The following is a 15449-nucleotide window of genomic DNA, read 5'->3' on the forward strand; positions in this document are numbered from 1 at the left end:
GGTGTGTACGTGTTTTTGTGACATATCAGGACACAAATCTGTATAATGGCATAGGTATGACACGGGTATTACAAAAAGGAGGTGAAATATGAGGACGTTGGTGATGTCCCCATTTCTCAAAAAGCTTATAAATCTCACAGGATGAGTTTAATCAGAGAGTAAAGCTGCACACAGTCTCCTGTGATGGTTGGGTTTAGGGGTAGGGTGGGGTGAGAGCAATACAATATATGGTTTGGACAGTATAAAATGAATGGAAACCTATGTAATGTACCCACTTTTCACAAAAACAACCATGTGTGTGTGCGCGCGTGTATCTGTGTGTGTGCGCGCATGAACTTTGTAACGACATTGTGTGCGGCTCATCCATGCAACTGCACAACAAATACTCATTGGTAAAGTTAGTGTGTAATGCTGTCATGTAGTTCAGGTCAAAACACATCACCTGCGCAGTGCTTCTAGTCGACGTCAGTCAAAAGCGTCATGGCACAGCATTAAGGTCGACTAATCGATTAGTCGACTAGTCTGTGTAACCCCTAATATATATATATATATATATATATATATATATATATATATATATATATATATATATATATATATATATATATATATATATATATATATATGAATTATTACTCTGATTATTCTCATATTTGATATATGATATGTGAAAAATTGTCAAGAATGTGAAGAATATTTTATGGTTGGGGTGGGGGGGTTAAACCAAAGATAACTTTTAACAATGAAATGTTTCCAAAAGAAGCAAGAAATGATGTGGAATAATTTTTGTCATGAACTATCAAAATATGTGCAGTAGAGGGTTACTGCTTTAAATTAGGCCAACTGCAGAATGTTTACGCCACTCAAATATTTAGCAAAATCATAATATATGCATATTTGTTTTATCTTCCTTAGGTTGTTGCTATGGTGGGAGCCCATGTAAGTTTTTTGTATAAGGATGAAGAGGAGAGGGGAAAGTTTGTGTCTGTCATCACTGATGCAGAGTGGGGCGTTCAGCTCGGCAAGCTTGGGGTCAGTGGTGCATGTGATTACGCATTTAATAAGTCTGATACATTTTTGAATTTAATAAGTTATACATTTTAAAGTTATTTAATGATCATTTAAAAGAAAAGCAAATATGTTATGGCAGATTTGTGTATAAAATGTAGGTCCTGTCTATAGGTTTCCATCCAGTCTGTGTTTAGGCAGTGCACAGAGACCAAGAGAAACTTGATTCCTACACTTGTGAAAAACAAAAACATCACTCCTGACATCATACTGCATTACTGCAGGCAAGTCAACCACTCATTGTTTTTCTTGTAATACTTTACAAAATCTGTTTCTTTTAAAGTTTTAATACTGGAGACTTTTTATTCTTTTTTTTATTGACTGGTGTTTTACCCCATTTCGATTAACCAATTGCATTGTGTTCATTATTTTTCTGCAGCACTTTTGGACTGGACAGCTATTCTGCAATCAATCTGTACATAACCACTCTGCTACTGCAGGAAGACAGGTGGTACGAGATGGAGATCGAAGGAGATGCTGAAAGTGCCCTACGGGTTCAAGAGTCTCTGCGAGGAAAAGACGACATGCTTGAAAGCGCTCTACAGATTATCCCTCAGCTCGGTTCTACCAAAGACCTTGTGATCAGCCTCAACACAGCTTTAACAAAGGTTTTGCGTCGCATACTTGTACTCTTTAAAAACATGTTTCATATGAAATTCATTATTTTGTGCTATAGTCGCACTATGATTTGGGCACACAATATCAATGCATAATTCAACATTTAAAGAAACACTTCACTTTTTCGCAAATAGGCTCACTTTTCCCCCCTGAGTTAAAAAGTTTAGATTTACTAGTTTTTTATTTATTCAATTGATCTTCGTTTTAATTATTGAAACTCTCTGGTCATTTTAAAGTGAGATTTTAAACCCTGATGCTAATGGTCTAATCTGATTCAATGATTTATACTAAGCTAAGCTAGAAGTGATCTCGCCACACCCGGAGATCCTCTGAATGTATTAAAAAATGGTAAAACTTGACTATTTAACTCCAGGTGACTTGTAAAATGAGCCTGTTTTCAAAAGAGGTGTAGTTTAAATGCATTCAAAACGTAAAACATGCATAATTCAACATTTAAAGGAACACTTCACTTTTTGCAAATAGGCTCACTTTTCCTCCCTGAGTTAAAAAGTTGAGATTTACCATTTTTTTAATTATTCAGTCGATATTTGTATTAATTATTAAAACTCTCTGGTCATTTTAAAGTGAGATTTTAAACCAAGATGCTAATGGTCTAATCTGATTCAATGATTTATGCTAAGCTAAGCTAAAAGCGATCCCGCCAGACCCGGAGATTGGCTGAATGGATTAAAAAATATGGTAAAACTCGATTATTTAACTCCAGGTGACTTGTAAATTGATACTAAAGAGGTGGAGTGTACTTTAAATGCTTACAAAACGTAAAACTATGCGATCCGCTTTGCTTTATTGCAAAGTTGCATTTCTGCACATTAAAAGTTTACTTATTTTGAATTGAAACAAGAGGCCAAACTATTGTTATTAATCATCCCATGGTCAATCAGCTATAAATTTACCAAATGTCACCAAACTTTTGAATGTAGCGAAATACAAAGCAACTTTGCACAAGCTTGTGCTTCCAGTCTCCCGTATTCGCTTGGGAATTAATGAAAGTCCATACACAGAAAAGTGTTGAGTGACTGCAGTTTAACTAAGTATTTTATTAAACGGATGCCATTTTGTTGTTGCATCTTGTGTAGTAGAGATGAACCTAATGGTCTGCATTTTTTACTAATTTGAATGTAATCTGTACAGCTAAATCCATACAACTATGAGTGGATAGAAAGAGTGCTTAAAACCATTCAGATGGCTGATGAGAGCACAACCCTTATACCCCTTGGACAGGTAAGCCTGTAAAATATGTAATTCGTTTAAAAAAAGGAATGTAATTGTAATTATGTATGTGTATGGTTTATTGTTATTTCTGTTATGTGTGATTTATTTTTAAGATGGTGGGATTACTCCAGCACTTAAAGTCCCATAGGCGAATCTCTCCCCCCACTGATCTGGAGAGCTCATATCTTTTGGAGAACAGTCTTGAACCCACTGCTCTTGCTAACACTCGCTTGCCTTTTCATCTGCTCTTCCAAAGCAGCCATGCCTTTTGGAAAATTGTCTGTATGTATATCAGCGTGATGAAGGTTTTGTTGTTTTGCTCACTGAACTGTACTGTTCCCAGAGTGCCAGGCAGATTACTTGGTGAAAATTGTAGTTGATAATCTACAGATTACTCTATTAGGAATTTACTGAAATTCAGGTTACTTTTGTATCTGACCTGGTTAAAAACGTACCCAGTTTAAACATACTTTACTGATGCAACTAATGGTCAGAATATGTTGCATTTCTTAATAGCAATTTTATAAAACCGAAACGTTACATTTACATAATTTACATCAATAAAAGTTTTTAATTTTTTAAAAACCATTTTAAGGTCAAAATTATTAGCCCCTTTAAGCTATATATTTTTTTGATAGTCTACAGAACAAACCATCATTATACAATGACTTGCCTAATTACCCTAACCTGCCTAGTTAACCTAATTAACCTAGTTAAGCCTTTAAAGGTCACTTTAAGCTGTATAGAAGTGTCTTGAAAAATGTCTAGTCAAATATTATTTACTGTCATCATGGCTAAGATAAAATAAATCAGTTAGAAATGAGTTATTAAAAATACCATGTTTAGAAATGTGTTCTAAAAATCTCTCTGATAAACAGAAATTGGGGAAAAATAAACATAGGGGCTAATAATTCTGATTTCAACTGTATATATTTTAAAAAGTATACAGAAAGCAGATACATATATTAAATAGTCAAAACATTTTCTGACGCTTCAGTTCGAATCTGAATCAGTTAATTTTTGCTCCTGCCAATATGATTTAGTAGCTACAACAACCGCGACAATCTCGATTCTTACCTCATAAGACTGAAAAAAAAAAGATACAGGAAACATTGAAACAATTTTTGACCACTTCATAAAGCCTAATTTGGTTGGAAAAATGCTTTTTTTGTTACAAATGTCATTTGGAATAATTTGTATCTTTATTTTAATGTATTTTTTGTTGGTCAGTTATCTACAAAATAAACAAAAAGAACGAATACATTTTAGGTGAAGTGACATGCAGATACTTTTTTCAAAAATAAGGGAATCATTAATTCAGTTGAAGTAGGCCCATTATAACATATAAAATATAGTATTTCTGACAATTTTCTTTATTTCATGGATTTGAGTTGTGAATTACAGTATCGCAATACTACTTGGTATCACGAAACCAGCTGGTATAGTATCGTTACATGAATTAATGGTATCACAACAACCTTAATATATACAGTTGAAGTCAGAATTATTAGCCTCCCTTAAATTTTTTATTTATTTATTTATTTTTATATATTTCCCAAATGATGTTTAACAGAGCAAGGAAATTTTCACAGTATGTCTGAGAGTATTTTTTTTCTTCTGGAGAAAGTTATTTGTTTTATTTCAGTTTTTCATTTTTTAAACACCATTTTAATTATAAATTATTTCATTTTAAGGTCAAAATTATGAGCCCCTTTAAGCTAATTTTTTTCTATAGACTACAGAACAAACCATCGTTATACAATAACTTGCCTAATTACCCTAACCTGCCTAGTTAACCTAGTTCAGCCTTTAAATGTCACTTTAAGCTGTATAGAAGTGTCTTGAAAAAATATGTAGTCAAATATTATTTACTGTCATTATAGCAAAGATAAAATAAATCAGTTATTAAAACTATCATGTTTAGAAATGTGTTGAAAAAAATCTCTCCATTAAACAGAAATTGGGGGAAAAATAAACAGGGGGCTAATAATTCAACTGTATAAATATATATGAATGAAGAGTTCAGATGCAAAAACCTAAGTGCCGTCTGAATTTTCCTCCTAAAATTATCATTGTATAAGTTGAGCAATGTATAAGTTGAGTAATTTCCCTTTTATGTCAATTAATATGTTATTTTCATTGCCTTGAATGTGAAAACAGTCAGCATAATTAATAGGAGTCTCAGAAAAATGCTCCTTTTAGAAGAACATTTATATATATATAAAATTATATATACATTATATATACATATAATACATGTAATCAGTTACTACCCAGCACTGTATAAGCCTTTTGGTTTATTTCATTTGACTTTGAATGTCATAAATGACTCTATCATCATCATAATTTTTATTATTAATATTGTTTGTTATTGTTTCCCCCATAAGTCCAAAGATATGTGGTACAGGTGAATTGGGTAGGCTAAATTGTCCATAGTGTATGTCTGTGAATGAGTGTGCATGGTTGTTTCCCAGTGATGGGTTGCAGCTGGAAGAGCGTCCGCTGCGTAAAACATATGCTGGATAAGTTGGCGGTCCATTCCGCTGTGGTGACCCCAGATTAATAAAAAGATTAAGCCGAAAAGAAAATGAATAAATGAATAATTGTTTGTTATTGTGTTTGATGTTATTGATGTTTTCCTTGTCTTATTTCCCCCCCTAATGTGTGCACACAGCTCCAGAACTTAGTGAGGAGACTTTACCAACACTCCTTCTCATCTGTAAATTAATGAAGGTAATGCATGCTTTAAGAGCTATTAAGCTACTTTTGGTTTTGTTTAAAATGTTTTCTTATTTGCTCTAATAATGAATAAATTATATATTTAAAAAATGTTAATGATAAAATTACCTTTATACTAGTTTGTTTATCTTTGTTATTAAAAGCAGCCAAACACGTACAACATAATATATTATAGACAAAAAAACAAGGCTTTGCTATTTTTATTTTAAAATGAAAAATCTAATGAAATCAAATGATTAATTCTTCCTTTTGTTTGGTGGTATTTGCCTTTGTTTTGAGTGAAAATGTGGTTAAACTTTATTTTAAAGTGTCCTTGTTATACAAGTTTCACATACTTTAAGTGAGGTAACATTTTAAGTCACACTTTACACTATTAACAAACCTTTAACTATTAACTGTTTGCGCAATAAACTACTAATTAGCTGCTTATTAATAGTTATGTAGTGATTGGGTTTAGATATTGCATGGGATTAAGAATGTAGAATAAGATCATATTTTAAGTGCTAATAAACAGTTGATATCTTAATAATAGGCAGGACCAAAGTAAGGTCCACAAGAGTGCAGATACTGTAGGACCTTTAGCCATTGCTCCATTCATTTTGCAGTTTAGCTTTAACTAATTTTAACTAGCTTTAACTTCCTAATCACTCAGTGCAGGTATTTGATCAATCTGACTGCTTATGAATAACGTTCATAAGGGTTTTCCTGCTAAAAAGCCCTTAATATACATTAGGAGGCCAGCTAAAAGTAGCTTTTAAATGCATTAAATCAGATCTGCTAGATGCATTTACAGCTTTGGGCCACTGAGTGGTGTTTTAACCCACAGATTCTCAGGCAAGCATTTTGTTTTCCCAGTATCAGCCTTGCCAGTGTACTAGTTTTTAAGGTTTCAGTCCTCATATAATTAAAAGAAAACAATATACTGTAGGTAAAATTATTAAAACTGAAATTGATTAGACTGTAGACTGAAATGAAAGCTTGGTCATATTTCATTGGTATTTCAGTAATATTATAGTAGGCATAATAGTTGGCACCAGAAACCATGCAGACTCCTATAGTGATAAGTCCAGCCCTAAAAATGTATTTAAATGTAATTTTATAAATTATAATTTGTAATAATATTTATATATATGGCGACGCGATGGCGCAGTAGGTAGTGCTGTCGCCTCACAGCAAGGTCGCTGGTTCGAGCCTCGGCTGGGTCAGTTGGCATTTCTCTGTGGAGTCTGCATGTTCTCCCAGTGTTCGCTGGGGTTTCCTCCGGGTGCTCCGGTTTCCCCCAAAAGTCCAAAGACATGCGGGACAGGTGAATTGGGTAAGCTAAAATTGTCCGTAGTGTGTGTGTGTGAATGAGAGCGTGTGAGTGTACCAGTGATGGGTTGCCGCTGGAAGGGCACTTGCTGTGTAAAACATATGCTGGATAAGTTTGTATATATATATATATGTGTGTGTGTGTGTGTATATATATATATATATATATATATATATATATATATATATATATATATATATATATATATATATATGTATATATATATATAGGTAAGTATATATAATTAATAATATATATATTTTTTTAATTCTCATTTTAATTATCATATGGTTTCATGAAAACATACCCACATTTTGGGGGTTTGGGGCTTATAAATAACATTTTGCAACCCAAAATATCTAAATAGGAGTTTGTTTGGGCTTTCTGTATACTTTTTAAATAGCCTATGGTTTGGTATTCAACAAAATGATGACAAGCAATCCTAGCTTTCATTAAACATTTTGTGTGATGGGAAAATGTTTTAAACGAATCAAATTGAACTCATATTTGACTCTAGTTTACTATGAGTTGAGAAAAATCAACAAAACGCAGAGCATTCAATAACAATCCTATATTTTTCAGTTTTACTGTATTTAATAAATTAATATTTAATGATATTAATACATTATTATTAACCTGAAATGTTACTTTATGAAGGCCATATTGTAAGAGCCTTTGTCTACATGTATTAATATTTTTTATTTACCTTTTTTTTTTTTTTTTCAGGGTGTTATACATGTATTACTGTTTTATGTTATTTAACTTCCATTCATAACCCACATCACAGTTTTAATACATTTAGTTTTATTATGTTTTTTTTTCATTTTTCCTTTCAAATGTTTCCACAGACCCCTTAGTGCTCACATAAACGTGCTTTATATTGTTTGTGGGAGAAATGCTTTGAACTTAAGAAGCGGACAGAACTGACCTGATTTTTTCAGGTGGTTATTTATGATATTATGTGCACAATTTTATAAGCATTTACCAAACAAATGTGACAAGGGTTAGAAGTTACAGTACATGAATATTACAACTATGCATGGGCTGGCCAGTATAAGATTCTGGCGGTATGATAACCTTGAATAAAAATATCAGGGTTTCACGGTATTGTGATTACTGCTCTATGTTCATCCAACATATTTGGAACATATTTCAACAACAATTTCCCCCCCATTGAACACAATATATTTTATTTTAAGAAACATTACACATATTTTGGAGCAGTAAACATGTCAGGCTAAATAATTCAAATAAATCAATGACTTCTGCTGTCTTCATTAGTTTCAAAAACACTGATTTCTTTACAACTTGAAAAGGCATGTTTTGGATATCTTTCTTTTCTGGGGATATAAATGAAGCCACTGTTCACCATAGCATTCTTGGATGTAGGTTTATAAGCGATTTGTTTTTATTGTTTTCTAAATCGTGGGCTGGACAGTAGCTTTAGATATGGATTGTCCTATTCTGCTGGAGATACTGTTGCCCTAAAAAACTACATAAATAGTTGTGAAGAACACGTAACCCCCCACCCCACCCCCAAAAAAATGGTTTGGCAGAAAATTTTAGTGGATGAACCTTGAAACCGTTATCCTTCCATGCATTATAACATAATATCAACTATACAAAAGTGAGATTTCCATTTTTTTATGCTGTACTGTATATGTTTTGCTTTTTTTTCCCAGGTTAATCTGGATAAGCTGTATGTTTTAGCTGTAAACCATGTGTTCAAGAAGAGTCTCTTGCCTTTGCTGATGGACCAGACAAAGAAAATCCAGCATCTTGGCTCCAGCAAAGAGTTGTGCAGTGTGACTGAGAGTGTGTTTCAGCATGCGCTCTGCATTCAGAATCTGGAGCTTGCTGCCGCCACAGTACATAAAATCGCTCAGGATCTTCCAGCAGGTGAGCCGACCGATGGGATTGATACTGTTTTACTGACACCAGTGGACAAGCATTGACTTAGAAAATACATTAAGTGAGGAGCAGACCAAGGTGTGATTTTGTTGTTACAAAAGGTTTTTTCCCTCGCGTATGATGTGTCTGAGGATGTGTACTTGAGCAAAGGCATTGTGGTCATAAAAACAAACAAATACATGAAATTTATTATTATTAATAGCAATAATAATTGTTATTAATAACAACAGTAATAATTATTATGATTATTAACAAAAATATTGATAATAATTATTAGTTTTTAATAATAATAATAATTATTATTATTTTAGCAATAGTAGTAATAAAAATACAAATGATAATAATAAATATTTGTTTTAATTAGTGTATTAATATTATTATTCATTATTATTAGTATTATTGTTATTATTATTTACCAATTCATTTTCTTTTCGGCTTAGTCCCTTTATTATTCTGGGGTCGCCACAGTGGAATGAACCGCCAACTTATCCAGCATATGTTTTACGCAGAGGATGCCCTTCCAGCTGCAACCCATCACTGGAAAACACCAATACACTCTTATTCACACACATACACTACGGACAATTTAGCTTACCCAATTCACCTATAGCACATGTCTTTGGACTTGTGGAGGAAACTGGAGCACCCGGAGGAAACCCACGTAAAAACGGGCAGAACATGCAAACTCCACATAGAAACGCCAACTGACCCAGCCGAGCCTCGAACCAGCGACCTTCTTGCTGTGAGGCGAACGTGCTACCCACTGCACCACCGTGCAGCCCCTATTATTATTATTAATATTAACAGTAATAATAATTATTATTATTTTAAATATTCATTGTTTTAATTAGCGCATTGTTATTATTATTGTTATTAATAATGAATAATATTAATTATTACTATGTATTATTAATAATTATGTTATTGCTGTCGTTTTTATTATTTTTTATTATTGTTATTAATGCTACTAATAATATGCAATAATAATTATTATTGCTGGCAACAATAAAACGAATAATAATAATAATAACTATTCATGTTTTTAAATAATATAATAATAATTATTATAATTATTATTGTTGTTGTTGTTGTTATTATTGTTATTGTTGTTAATGCTATTAGGACTATTGTTATTGTCATCGTTTTTGTTGTTGTTATTAATTATTATCATAATATTTATCGCCATAATCATTATTTCATTCCAGGTGCAGTAAAGACTGATTTCCTAAAGTTTAGCCTGGATCTTGTACACAAGCTGCTGAAGTCTGATACTCTGGAGGTATGTTGACTCCACAAAGAAAATATAAACATATTGTTTGGTGAGCACTCTATGTAAAACTACACTTTGTAAATGTTATTTGTTATGCTTTTTTTCATAAATGGAGAAATATGAATGGAGTCAGCTGGTAAACGTAGACTTTTTTTGTTTTGTCTTTACTTATCTAATTTTAAGAGGTCAGGTCAGAGACATTTTAACGAACATTTTAATGTCAGACTTAACAACAGTGAATTTAATGTAAAAGTACTATATATTATTGATTTTTAGCGCCTTCCAACAGTAGTATTAGACACGTTCACTGCATGTTTTTATACTTTGATGACTTCTTATTTATCAAAACATGAAGGAAAAATTAGTTCTTTGTTCAACGTTAATTTTAGTTTAACATTCTTTGTATTTTTTTTGTTAGTTTATTTTGCAATGATCTGATGTTTTAACCATCGTTGTTTTCATATTTTCAATTCATCTTGATTTCTATAGTTCTGTTTACAATGTAGATCATGTCAAAGCCGCTTACCATGGATAAATTGTAAAAGCCACAATATTTCAAATTGTAAATTGAAACTAGTGTTCTCAAAAGTATTGATATTTTGATGAGTATCGATACTGGAATATTTAAAACGATATGATATTGCTTTTGATATTGGCAGTACCGATCCACTCTATACGTGGACTACGGAATTAGGGAACATGGCAAGTGCTGAACCCCCGCGACCAGTTTTGAATGAGAATGTTTTCGGTTTGTGAACAAACAAGCAAATAAACAAGGACACAAACAGGCCAATATTCAAGCATTGCTACAGAGCAGTGCTAAGTAAATGCAGTAATGCTAAAAATTTAGCAAAGCACATGAAAGGCCGATATGTAGAGTTGTATAAACAATTTTGTGGTTTCCTTGTAGTATCAAAAACTGTATCGAATATCAATATTTTTCAAGGTATCGTATCGAAGTTAGAAATTCTAGTATTGTGACAACACTGATTGAAACTACTTCATTTATTTGAGATATCATTGTATTATATCGCTGTCTCTTCAACAAGCATGTCTTGTTTGTATGTTTTACCAGGAAAGTCTGCAGGCTCGGGGTGAAGCGCTGATCTCCAAGCTGCAGTTGCAGTATCAGCGATCGGCCACCGAAAACGCTCTTCTTTCATCTCAGCTCGGCTCTCCAGAGCTTATTAAACTTACAGGACTGCCTGGACGTCTTATTGTAGCTCTCTTTGAGCATAGCTCAGTGCTGGACCGGATGAAAAACCCTGCTGGGCAGACTTATCCTGGTATGAATCAAGGATATTTCAGTAAATGAAAATTTAGTCAAAAAAATTTAAATTTGGTCCAAAAAAAACATTTTCATTAACCAAAATAAAATGCAAAATTCACATTTAAAAAAAAAAAACCTTTAAAATTATTTGTCCTAAGGTATTTGGGATCGACATCAAACCACAGTCATATGCACTGAGGAGAAGAGCCAAACACAACCAAAACAATGTTGTTTAGCAATTGTTTGTGTGTGGGTGTGGAGATTTTTATTTTAAACTCTATCCCTTTTTTCTGTGTTTGAACAGATATTCATAGCGTGGCCAGCGAGATCGCTTCCATCAATGGTGTTGATCTTCTAAAGATCCGGAATATTCTTCTGGAGAAGTGGCTGTGTCAAACAGGGCAGTCTAATGGCAAGGTATAGATATGGTACTTGCACAAACACATTTGTTTTAGTGGATCCCCTTAATTATTGCTCCATGTGTAAAACTACAGTAACTCTCAGACTGGTTTACATAGTGAGAATTAAAGCATGTTTTGGATTTGAACAGTTTGATCTGACTGATATTAGCACCTTTTTGGTTTAAATACTGTTAACAGATGGTATTTTAATACAGTGTTTTATGCTAGCTAGTAGGGCTGCACAATATATTGTTTAAGCATTGATATCGCAATGTGCGCTTCCGCAATAGTCACATCGCAGGATCTGCTATGTTGAGTTGAGACTACTATATATATTAGAATTAAATAGCCACACAGTTTAAAATACATAGTTTTTTTGAGTTACTTTTACTAGAGTAAAAGTTTATCATTTGGACATCTTGGAACTCCTAAGAGTTTAAAGCATTCTGGCACATGACATTTTACTATTTGTCACTTTGATAAAAAAATATTTTATTAAACTGTTTAAACCGTAAAGTCTTGGTAGTGTTGTTTTATATTAGAATTTTCCAATTTGTGTAGCTGAATACAATTTAACTACCCTGAAAACAATAAAGCAGCGCATATTATTTTATATATTTGCTCTATTATGTATCTATGCTTGTAATGTTTTACACTTCATGCATCATTCACTCTCTTACAAAATTATCCCAATCAGTCTAAAATTAATAAAATATTCCCAAATGGAACTATTTAAATCGTCAGGTGAAATTGAATATATATATATATATATATATATATATATATATATATATATATATATATATATATATATATATATATATATATATATATATATATATATATATATATTGCAGTTAGGGCAACTTTTTTAAATCAAAGTTTTACTGACTGTTTTTGGTGTGAGCTTTGGTATTCATGGTAGTTTTGAATTCTGTGTGCTGCTCATATAATTTGTTTATCACAGGTTCTTTTATAGTCTCCAGGTATCCTTTTTGCAGCTTTCAGAAAATAACAATTACATGTGAATTTACTGCGAAGGTTCATTATCAGACAAGACTTAAATTCTTACTGTTTTTTTTTTGTAGGACATCAATCATCAGGACAACGTGACTGATGTAAACGATGATCCTGATCTCATGAGGTACCACTTCAAAATAAATATTATTAATATTAATATTAGTAGTAGTAGTAGTAGTAGTAGCAGAAACAGCACTACTACTACTACTACTACTACTCCTATTATTATTATTATTGTAATACCATGTAATATTATGTAATGCATTCAAGTAGATAAAAACACACACACATATATATATATATATATATATAAATATTTTTTTTAAATTTTTTATTTAATTTTATTTTTATTTATTTATTTTTTTTCCCTTTCTTACTCTTTATTGCGCAGAGTTGTTTATTTGCTGCAGATGCATCCCATGGATATAAGTGCCCGTTTGCTCAGTCCTGTCCTGACTTCACAGACATGGGTAATCAGACTTTGTTGATCCTATCATTGCAAGAGCTGGGGAGGAGTGCAGAATCACTTCATCATAAATATGTCTCCAAAAAATGTTTTCGGTAAAGAGAAACTGAACTACAAAGACACTGAGAAGAAACCAGAAGTGTTAGCCTGGGGTTTGTTGAAGTGTCAAATGACAGTTTTTACTTTTCACATTAGGAACCCATGTGCTATTTTACTGTAAAATGATGAACCACAGAGTTGGCCGCGAGTTTTAAAAAGTCTTAAAATTCCTAATTCACTACATTAAAAAAAGTATTAAAGTCTTACCGTTTGGTTTTATATGTCTTAAATATTTTTGTGATATTACTGCAAAAAATTCTCCAGCAACTTCATTCAGACAAATCTTTAACTGATCGTGAACCTTTAAAATTAAAATGCTAAATTAGATTTAAATTAAATTAAAGTGTGTATGTGACCTTTAAAAAGCCCCCCACAAATGTCATGTATTATATTGTAAAACTGTAAAATATAGTAAAATAATGTAAATTAAATACATCATAAAAAAAATGTATAAAAATTATTTTTTTTATCCTCATTAAAACTAATTTAATTAAATAGCAATTCATACACATTAAAATGTTTTATATATGTTTATATATATTTTTATATATAATATTTATATATATATAAATATTTTTAATTTAAACATTTTATTGAGCTCTGCTTCACTTAAATAGAGTGAGGAGCCTGTCCTTTTTGGAAATTTCTCTGGCTTGAATGCCATTGGTCAATGATTTCACAGCAAGATTTTATATAAGGGTTCAGTATTTTTAAAGAAAGAGCGAAACGTCTAAGCCTCTTACTTTGTCTAATCAACCAAACTTGAAATGGAAATTTTGTTTCCCAAGCATGTACAAATAAGCTTTTATCAGATTACCAAAATGACTTGTAATAATCTTTGTGGCAATTGTTGAAATGGGTTGAAAAGAAAGACAGGGTTCATACAGTTATGAAAAACCTCATGGAATTTTGAAGTTTTATCAAATATCTGTATACTTGAATATACACTTGCCGGCCACTTTATTAGGTACACATTACTAGTATTGTGTTGGACCCTCTTTTGCCTTCAGAACTGACTTAATCCATCATGGCATAGATTCAACAAGGTTGTGGAATTATTCCTCAGATTTTGGTCCATATTGATATGATCGCATCACACAGTTGCTGTAGAAAATCGGCTGCACATACATGATGCGAATCTCCCGTTCCACCACATCCCAAAGGTGCTCTATTGGATTGAGGTGTGGTGACTGTGGAGGCCATTTGAGTACAGTGAACTCATTGTTCAAGAAACCAGTTTGAGATGATTCGCGCTTTATGACATGGTGCGTTATCCTGCTGGAAGTATACGATGACCATATCTACATGCCTAAATGCATTGAGTTTCTGCCATGTGATTGGCTGCTTAGAAATTTGCGTTAATGAGCAGTCATACAGGTGTACCTAATAAAGTGGCCGGTGAGTGTAGGCTAGTTGTCTTTACTTTTATTCTGTCCTTGGCCAAAAACATACTCTCACTGTATTATTACTGCGGTGTAAGCATTATCTAAATACATTTTACATAGATGTAAAAACACATTTAAACTAAATCGATTGTTGCGTGTTTTATGATGTGCTGTAATATATTTGAAGGTGCATTGTTGTTCTTATTATTTACCACCTATACGTAGACATTACATGAAACATGAAAATTTATATGAAAGTTCTGGATAAGTAATGAAGTTTTAGTAATAAAATGTGTATGAACCTTGCAAAGAAACCATTGTAAAATTGTATACATAGCTTACCACGAAAGTAAATGTCTTCGTTTTTAATAAACTGTCATGGCATTTGTGTTTTTTGGGAAAGAAGTAAAGATGTGAGCTGCTTTATATTGGTGTTTCTGTCCAGCCCCTGGGAGGATCAGGTCTTCGCTTGACCTTTGAGCACCGCAGTCGTGCTCTGCTCTGTCTCACTCACTTAACAGATGCTGCCACTCTGGAGACGCTTTCCAACCAGCCTAGCAGCAAAATCAAGTGAGCAGCATCAATAATATTACATTTACATTGTTTGTATAATAAGAACAGACCTTTGACCATTTTATGTGATCTGATGTTAATGCA

The 15449-nt window shown here is 32.5% G+C and overlaps 1 protein-coding gene across 1 annotated transcript in view; it reads left to right on the plus strand.

The window, feature by feature from the left end:
• kntc1 (kinetochore associated 1) overlaps positions 1-15449 on the plus strand; it is an 81054-nt gene that overhangs the window by 47367 nt on the left and 18238 nt on the right. The window contains exons 38-50 of the mRNA XM_056458763.1: positions 916-1032; positions 1183-1292; positions 1448-1676; positions 2839-2928; positions 3033-3201; positions 5594-5652; positions 8653-8869; positions 10087-10160; positions 11227-11437; positions 11726-11838; positions 12911-12966; positions 13234-13312; positions 15238-15362. Of these exons, the coding sequence (XP_056314738.1) occupies positions 916-1032; positions 1183-1292; positions 1448-1676; positions 2839-2928; positions 3033-3201; positions 5594-5652; positions 8653-8869; positions 10087-10160; positions 11227-11437; positions 11726-11838; positions 12911-12966; positions 13234-13312; positions 15238-15362 (1649 nt within the window). The remainder of the gene's footprint in view (positions 1-915; positions 1033-1182; positions 1293-1447; positions 1677-2838; positions 2929-3032; positions 3202-5593; positions 5653-8652; positions 8870-10086; positions 10161-11226; positions 11438-11725; positions 11839-12910; positions 12967-13233; positions 13313-15237; positions 15363-15449) is intronic.

Source organism: Danio aesculapii, chromosome 5 (genome assembly GCF_903798145.1).
Source record: "Danio aesculapii chromosome 5, fDanAes4.1, whole genome shotgun sequence".
Taxonomy (NCBI): domain Eukaryota; kingdom Metazoa; phylum Chordata; class Actinopteri; order Cypriniformes; family Danionidae; genus Danio; species Danio aesculapii.